This window comes from Amphiura filiformis, chromosome 20 (genome assembly GCF_039555335.1).
Source record: "Amphiura filiformis chromosome 20, Afil_fr2py, whole genome shotgun sequence".
Classification (NCBI taxonomy): Eukaryota; Metazoa; Echinodermata; class Ophiuroidea; order Amphilepidida; family Amphiuridae; genus Amphiura; species Amphiura filiformis.
The window spans coordinates 28,390,483-28,400,045 of NC_092647.1; the positions used below are offsets into that span (position 1 = coordinate 28,390,483).

The 9,563-nt window shown below is 36.1% G+C and overlaps 1 protein-coding gene across 1 annotated transcript in view; it reads left to right on the plus strand.

The window, feature by feature from the left end:
* The window catches only part of LOC140142239 (uncharacterized), a 32,607-nt gene extending 23,288 nt beyond the window's left edge, over positions 1-9,319 (plus strand). Inside the window, exons 6-10 of the mRNA XM_072164207.1 lie at positions 568-612; positions 2,386-2,471; positions 4,605-4,680; positions 8,135-8,378; positions 9,270-9,319. Of these exons, the coding sequence (XP_072020308.1) occupies positions 568-612; positions 2,386-2,471; positions 4,605-4,680; positions 8,135-8,378; positions 9,270-9,319 (501 nt within the window). The remainder of the gene's footprint in view (positions 1-567; positions 613-2,385; positions 2,472-4,604; positions 4,681-8,134; positions 8,379-9,269) is intronic.
* Positions 9,320-9,563: the final 244 nt, after the last annotated feature.

Here is a 9,563-nt window from a genome sequence, read left to right on the forward strand (position 1 = left end):
CATGGTAGGTTGAATCCACCGCCACGCATGGCCATTTTGTTCCAACCTGTTTAATAGTTATGAGACGCATAATGGACCGAAGGACATCTGACTAAGGCTCTGACAATAGCCCGGTGACCATGGGTGACTGACCTCGCTAGTGTGTGAGTGACCATGGTACGCCATATGTCATCTGCTTTTAGACTACCTCCACGATTGGCCTATACACTGTATAGTCGGCACATATAAAATCATAATTATTGTCAGTTTTTGAGTTCAAGACACAAGCTTCTTTCTCAAGACGCTAGCTAACGACTATCATATCTATTCAAAACATATATTCAAGTGCAAGGAACCACATCTGGCTTCTTTAGACGAAATCATTTACGAGAGATATTCATCATTTTCTACCCCGGTATCCAAAGATTTTCGTCTCATATCAAACTCTCATATAAAACTCTGTTAATTGTCCATTTAGTATTCATACGTTGTCGGAATCGGATCTGCTTATAATCTAAATATCTATTATTTAAGTTGGGTATCCATCACTATCCATCAACTTTTAATCACTCTTTTCTCCTATTTCAGAAAGCTTACAATTCACCTAAAGTCACCGATGACAAAATTAACAAGGTAGGTAATTGATGAAATTAAAGAACACAAAATAATATTTCCATTTCAGCTGTTTTTTATTTTATATTAAATTAACGAGACTTAGGGGCCTACGTGTAAATATTGCCTGAAAATAAGCGTATTTCATAAACCATTATTGTATTTATTTATTTTTTGTTGCTTTTTCAAAATTTGCACGAATGACAATAGTTTCTATCCTTAGCGCATTTAAGCCTGTTGAAATCTCTACGGAACACTTTAGGTCAAGTACCCAGATCGATTTCTTTTGTATCCGGTTAAGTAGGATTTGTTTTTCTGAGGAAAGGGCACACAATCTTTCTGTAAGTTATATAATTTACGATATCGGTCTACGTGCAGGATGACATAGGTGTTAACCACAGGGTGTTAACTAGGTTGCTCAACCTTTATACACAGCCAGGTTACTCAGCCTTTTCACCACCATGGTTACGCCCATTATTATCATCTTTTTGCCCAACTGGGTTACCACTGAGGCATAATTCGCCGTAGAAGTGACGTTATAATCGGATTAACTACCATAGCAATAGAGGAATACAATTTTTGAATAGATCGCCCTGCACTACAAGCAGAGTGCACTCTAACAGGTGCGAGTGATCAGCATAATATGCATATTCTATAGAATTACAATACAGGTCTTTATCCATGTTCTTTGACATCTATGGTTCAATGCATAGGTAACGAGTGAACTTTGTAGTGTAGGGCGATATAGTCAAAATTGTATTCCTCTAATGCTATGGTAGTTAATCCGACTAACTACGTCACTTCTACTGCACATAGAGCCCACCAAACACGAGACTTCATCAACGACCTCTTCAGAAATGAAGGGGAACTACACGGCCCTAGAAATTATTAGAGTCTTCTTTATCTGGACAATGGACAATAGAGGGTATCCGTGTTCTATAAGCTGCATATCCTATCAACGACTGCTATACCTTGTTTAGGACTTTCAAAAGAAGTACCTGCAACCATGACTGTTTCAAACTAACCCGCCAAAGTCATGCAGGTAACTCCGAGGTCGTGCATTGAATTGGTTTGAATGAGGAATACTACGGGAACCAGCGCCTTTTGTTAGAAGTCACACATGAGTGAAGTGGATAACCTCTATCTGAATGGGTGTGAATAAGTGTCAAAATCCTATCTCGGATGCATCTTCACAACAATGCTTTTCATTGTTCCTAGTTTGCAATGCTTTTGATAGTTTTTAGAGTGTTCCCTTAAACAACTGCATCCCATATGCGCCACTTCGACCATTTTTTTTTCGAAGACCTTGTTTGATATAAGATTTGAAAGGAAAATGATTTTCGTTTAGTTTGGTATTGAGCACGCGGGGTTTTTCTTATAGACGAATCCAACGAGCCAAGTTATGGTCAGGATTTGGTCGGCTATTTTAGGGTCCCCGCATGTACCAAACAGGTGTTGTGAGTGCCCAATTGGGTGGATTAAACCCGCTTAAAATTCGATGTTAGATTCCTTTGTGTTGTAAACTGTCATCATTCTTTTGTGACACACGGGTGATAGAATGCAAGGCCGCATCATTTCACATTTTAGGTGAGATAGCTGGGTCCCCGTCGCGACCATGGCTGCCATTGAGGTGTAGGAATGCGTGAAATTGGATTCGTCTATAGAATTACATATTGTTTTCATTTTCCCCTTATTAAAGTTATTTTGATTTCAATTACAACAATCACAGTTAATGTCATAATTCTAAAATCCAATACCTATCTTTTTAATGTTTTTGTTCGTCATGTCATGTAGCTTGAGAACGAGTTTACAGCGAAAGAGGAGGACTACAAATATTTGAATGATGACCTCATTCGGGATATCCCACCTGTATTAGAAACGTAAGTTGATGATACACAGTGTCAACTCCCTGTATTATAAATATTTTTTCCATACAGCTCCATACACCGTTGAAATCAATATTCTATTATTGACACAGATAAAGAAAGTTTACATATGCAGTGTGTTATAGGACTTGTGATTGAATAATCTATACAAGCACCTGGATCTTAACTGAATGGGCTAAACGTGTTCCTTTATACCTACAAAGTATAATTGTAATTCTCAAAATTAAATATATCACAATTTTTACGGCGATTTAAAAATCTTTACGGATAAAATGCAGTAAAATATATACACAACAAACAGCAGTCGCCGCTAATTAGTGTATTGCATTTCAAGTTAGTGTACTGGAAACAAAAGCTGGGTTTTACCTGAAAACAAATAGATTTTTCTTGTAATAGCAACATCATATGGGGTACTAGAGCATGCACAAATCGTAATAATGTGTAGAATATAGAAACTCTGTGGTATTTCATATGATAGTCATGGTATGCTTAGCCTGAGTCGCTCGGCCTATCTCGAACAAAATCGCCATGCGTAGCTTTGGAAAAACGAGAGGATTCGCTGTACACGGCAATTTTTGACACGAAGATATAGGGATGATGACGATGTGTGATACTTATTTGCCATTCTACCACGTCAAGTACCGTAAGATCACATGTAGCTACATGTCATCATAAAGAGGTAAATAAACATCTCAAAAAAGTAACTAACCCCTTAAATAATGGCCATTATTCACAAACGGGATATTGTATTACAAATCTGTAAAATGCGTTGGAAGTAGAATTTATTTCTGCGCATTTTGACATCTCATTTGATACGATAGCCCAGAAAACAATAAAACACCGGTCAATTTAATGCAGTGAGGTCCAGATATCATACACAGATTTCCTTCCATCAACAAATCAATACAATTTACTGCAACTTTCAAATCTTGGGTTACATTGATTGAAATGTACGCTGTGACGTCTATATTTAGTCAATTGCTACAAATAAGGTGTCAAAATGTGCAGAAATTCGTAAATTCTGCTTCCAACGCATTTTACAGATTGTTAATACAATCGCCCGTTTTTGAACAATGGCCATTATTTGAGGGGGGTTAGATACTTTTTTGAGATGTTTATATCCGTAAATGCTTGGAAAGGCAAATAAAGAGGAAAGGGCGAAGGAGAGAAAAAGGAAAAGGAAGGGAAGAAAATAAGGAAAGAAGCACCCTGCTACGCTCAAATTTCATAAAGTTCTTCTTGGAAGCAGGAAGTCTTTGTAACCCTGTAAAAAGATACCCTAAGTTATAGACATCCACGGGTAATACTGGGCCAAAATATTGCACACAGGAAAGTTTCCCCCCGACTCCCCGATCACGAAAACCGGGAAGACATTTTTCGCGAGCTACCCTCAAATTTACCCAACAAAGCCCCTTTTGGAAGCAGGAAGGTTTTTTTTACAAAGTTTTTGTAAAAAGATACCCAAAGATATACGCATCCACAGGTAAATACCGGGCCAAAATGATGCACACAGGGAAAGTTTTCCTCCCGACTCCCCGATCACCAAAACCGGGAAGAAATATTTCTTTTACCCTTCCCCCAAACCACCACCTAGAAAGCTGGCTACGATTTGAAGGGATGCAAGGTAATGTTTAGGATTAGGGTTAGTTAAATAAATTAGGGTTAGGGTGTAGGATTATGGTCGCAATTTCTTGCTCCCGAAATGATCGCAACGTTGTGGGTTCGAACCCCATCTAGGCCATTGCTTCCACTCAATTGACCCAAGAGTAACCATTGTACCGTCAAAAATGGACCATTAAGGCTACGATGTTTCCAAACAACAGACGTAAAGAAATGGACCTTGTGTCAGCTTGGCGTGATGGCAATTGTCCCTGCCGAGTTTCTATGGGAGTTTCAGAAAGACAGACAAACAGACAGATTTAAGGCAATGTGAATTGTTTGTCCAAAATCATTTATCAATTTTGATTTTTAACTCCTAGCCTTATTTGAATGTATTTGGCGAATTTTCGTATGTAATGCTTTAAAAATTAGTTAGACAAATATTATTTTCGAACAACAGATCCTCACCTAACTTTCTGTATAATATATAGTGTGCATCATCTGTGTGGGTTTGTTTTCTTTCTACAGCCGAGGACCTTTCGTACTACAGGCATTCACAACATATTTTAAAGCACAGGAACTCTTTTGTGCCGAAAACTACAAGGTAAATAATTTTTTTTAAAGACAGAAGACGCAATAATATGTATGTGTGGGCGCATTTATACTGTTAAAAGTTTACACTGATAACACAATTTAGTCGATAGTCTAGTATTCTAGTGAATGTTAACGAAATAATGTCTCCGTAGATTTTCCGAGCTAAAATTGACCCCAAATCAAGTCTAGAATCGGGTAAAATTTTACTCGGAAAATCTAGCGAGACTTTATTTCACCGTAGAAGTCTAGTCAAATGTACTAGATCGTTATAAGGTAAATCAATACGTAATCCAATTCCTATCATCTGTTTAACAAGTATTATGATGAGATAAAGTTTGTAGATAAAACGATTTGTTTTGCCCAGACTCTGCTCTTAGCAAGCCGTTGTTCCCATATAATTGTGTTCTCCCACTCAGTGGTAGACATCTGGTTGCTTCATTAAACAATAGCCTTGAGACTCATTCTCTTTACATCAAATCATTGATTACTTGTTATACAATTCTTTGTATATCGGAATTATAGTTTTTGGTGAATATTGATTTTAAATTCCAACATTGTTTTGCTTTATATACTTTGGTGTTTTTTAAAATAAAAAAACCCTTTTTGGAGCATCTGTTGCTTTCTTATTCAAAGCTTATCTTAAAATATTGACTTGTAAAGTTATAAATAGTTGTTCTTTTTCTTTCGTCTTTTCCCCCCGAAGTTATATGATTATTCCGTAATTATATTTAACTCCAGCTCGTTTTTTTAGAGAGAATATTTTTCTTAAATTCAATTCAAAATCATGAGCCACGTGCGTATTTCGCATTGTTGAATCTCGGTAAATAAAAGAAGCCTTCATTTATACATGATTTATATGTCATAATACAAACAAACAACTAAGCATATAAAACAAAATAATGTTGGAATTTAGAATCAATATTCACCAAAACTATAACTGTGATATACAAAGAATTGTATCACACGTAATGAATGATTTGATGTAAAGAAAATGAGGCTTATTGTTTAATGAAGCAGCCAGATGTCTGGATATCTGAATATCTGAATATTAAACGAATAATATTGTTGACATTAGATTGAGCAATGTGTTTAAGCGGAGTGAACGTTTTATCGTAAACAAGAGTTTTCTCTTGTAATAAGTGGCTGTAATCGGAGTCAATGCGCCTTTTTAGCATTTATAACGTTTAGTCATCGTATTATTAACATGAGTTGTCTCAATGATCATTCACGCAGTTCGGCGGCTGTATCGGTTAACGTTTTTTCACGAGTTTATATTTTGATATATATTCTTTCATTTGATATACCTTTGTGTCCTTAAAACTGACTTGGCCTATAGAGTGAGTTTAATGAATTTTATGACACTTGTACGCCTATTCTACTTTGCACAAGAATGCCGCTTTTAGGCGATGAACAAATAAAACCCTGTTCTACGAGCGCGGCCTGATCGAACACGAATGTGCATATGAAATTAAAAACAGCCACTCTTTGACCAATGTGGGTTAAGTATATACATGTAGTTGAAATCGATTGAAACAAATTCAGACAATTTTAATTTTTTTTCAAACACTCCTTTTCAGTGACACTAAATATTGACATAAAATTACCTGATTTTCCCAAGTACCCCTTTTATCCAAATTTCGCGGACAGTGCAAATTAAATACATCCTATTTTGCTGAAAACAATAACTCTTTTTCCACGCTATTTTGTAACTCTCATGGTTATCAATTTTTGTGTTGAGTTGTATTGCTCATTACACAGCGTCACAAATCACATTACCCTCAGTTAAACGCCAATGTCAAATGATCAAAACCTCAACATAAGTTGACCTGAGATTTTTCTTGTTTTATAACTTAAAATGGTAGTGCGCCGTCGAAGCTGAAAGTTACACTTGGGTAGGGCAAATATTTACTTAAAACTGATGCCGTGCGGACAAATTTTGATGATATTTCAACAAAAATGTCATAATCATTATATTGAAAGAAAATATGCCATTTTAAAGCATGAAAACCCAAAATGTACCTTTTTGCTATATAACTTGATAATTTTCAGTGATTTTAAAGCAGCATTTTCAGATGGCCTGCAAACAAATAGTTCCTCGCGCTCGTCGTTTTTTCATGCATCGCCCAGGCCAAATTTATTGTATGTAACAAAATGTTAAGCTTTTACCACTACGCCGAAAAGTAAAAACACGTTCAGAGGACTTGAATGAATAATTCGTGATGCTTCTGGCGAGATAACATAAGACAATTCTCAAAATGAAATATATTGATATTAATCCGCGATGTTATAATTATAAGGCCCGCTGATTACGAGCTGAAGTATTGACGCGTGACGTTGTAAATTTCTTTCGCGAGATTGAGTTTTTTTGATATGTATGTACTTTTTATGTTGTATGTTTTTTTTATAAATACAAGGTAAGAAAATCCAGAATCTTTTGTAAACTCAAACTGCACTTTTGTATGGATTTCATTTCACTATTTCACTCGTGTTTACAATTTAAAAGTAAATAAAATCTTTGTTGTACCAGCGAGGTACATGCGCGCATAGGTTCACCTGAGATTTTTCTTGTTTTAAATTAAAACCTAAATACCCTGTGTCATGGCTAAATCAATCCCCAACAGGCTTTGTATTATAGTATGGTGCCATTCTTTGTGCTCATAGTAGTAGAACGTGTTTCGAACCATTAAGATGGGGATTGAACAGGCTTTCGTGGTTGGTAAAAGCACAGAGTTAAATAATGTGATTATTATAATTTTTTTGGTATAATATTTATTTTTTTAGTTATTTGGCAATAGACCTGGCTTGTAAAGTGGTCAGATGGTTTTTAATACATGTTTGAATAGTTTGAAGATACATTTTGTTTTTGACACGCGTGCAATATTACTCAAAATTCATCGATCGGATACAAGCTTGAGTTTTGGAAATAATTTTTTGAAGGTGTTAAACCAGAGAAGAACATGTATGGTAAAGCCATGATTTCTCCGTGATACGGAAAAACGGAAAAAATCACGGAATTCGGGGTTTGCTCACGGAAATTTGAAAATGCCACAAAGTATAGTGAAAATCTGTGTAAAATGTCTAACTTTTGTGTTGATTTCCAAAAAAAACAACAAAGAAAAGTGATAATTTAGCAGTAATCAACCATTAAACAATCCATTCTAGCATTTATTCTAGGCCTACGATGCAAGATTCTGTCCGATACAGCTATCGGAAGTACACACAAGACAATTGATGATGCTTAATTTTAATGGGGATGTTGAGGGGAGTCTACAAACATGCTTGTTTGGGAATGTATGCACTTTTCAGTGCTTTATAATGTAAAACGGAAAATCACGGAATCGTCCAATTTGTAACACGGAATTTAAATTTTGTAACACGGAAAAATCATGGCTTTAATGTATGGACATCAATTTTCTTCATCATGTTCATATTGATCTGTATTTTAAATAAAATATTGTTTACAGGTAGCAGGTGCTTTAACGCAACATGTGAGCGCCCTTCAGGGGCAGCAGCTTGAGGTCAGCGTAGGGCGTGAACGCCGGGGTCGGCAAGGAGGCGGACAAGCTAGAAGTAGCGGTGGTGGTGGCGGGCCGAAACCTGGAGAAAGAACGGGGCAGTTGAATACCAGGGGAGGTGGTAGGGGGCAAGATCCAAGAGGGGCACCACAGGGAGGTAGTCTTAGAGGTTCATATGACAGCAGACCTGGGCGTAAGTGTATAATGTGTGTTGAGCTGAGTTTTACTTAGTAACTCCAGTCCCAGTTAATACCATACGATTGTCTTAATGTAACTCATGGAAATGCAGTCAATTTAGACTCCGGTGCATTGGTGTTTGACGATATGAGTTCGAGCCCGGCGCAGACTCTGCTTTTTCTCGTGAATAATTGAGCTCACCTGAAGTTCCCTTGGCAATGAGGTAATTGCTTATTTATCTCGGTTATATGTACCCATACGAGAGCTTGAGAATCTGATCCTGACTGCGAACGTTTATTGTGGTATGTATATGGTGTGCGCTTCTTATATAGCTTGAAATCCCTGATTGTTGATTGTTTATATGTCTAGTCCACTATAAACCACAGCGTATGAACAAACCTTATTAGCATCGATACGTAGAGCCCGCCCGCTCGTTCAATTCTAGACCTGGACAATACCAACTAGACACATATATTTTGTATATGTAGCTATTTTTCAACACAGATTTTGGTTTCATTATTCACCCTTTTCTGCTTTTGGTAATTTGTATTCTTTAAAATGATCATTTATGTACAAATTGAGGGCGCTATTTACATATAGTTTAATTTAAATTACCCAAATAATATGAGTTATTCCTTACATTTCATGATTTTTTTAAATTTCCCTTGCCATTTGCTAGCCTTTTTACTGATGTTTTAATACCAATATACAAGTGTCTACTCCTTGTAAAGATGCAAACAAGATTTAAGATAAATAGCGCCATCATTGTTTAACTTTACTTAAAAATGACTACATTTTACATGCCATCAAACAACCGTGATATGGTTATTATATTCAGGATTATTTGCGAGACCACAGTTTGATAACAATAACTTTTATTTCAATGTTATCTTGTTTCAACCCACAGCTGGATTACAAGAACCTATGATGGTGGATGGCGGACATATTGTCATTTGATGTCATTATATTTTTTACATAACTTGTGGCTATATTGTAAATATGTTGTAAATTGTTTTGTAATTTACAAAACTTTTCATACGTCATACGTGGCTAGCAACTTGAATTATATAATTCATGAAAATTATTTATTTTCTGATAAAGATGAGATTCATTGTAAACAGCAAATAGAAAATCATATGATTATCATGGTGATAACAACAAATTATTCTGATAACATCAAAGAGTCTATTTTGGATTAGCA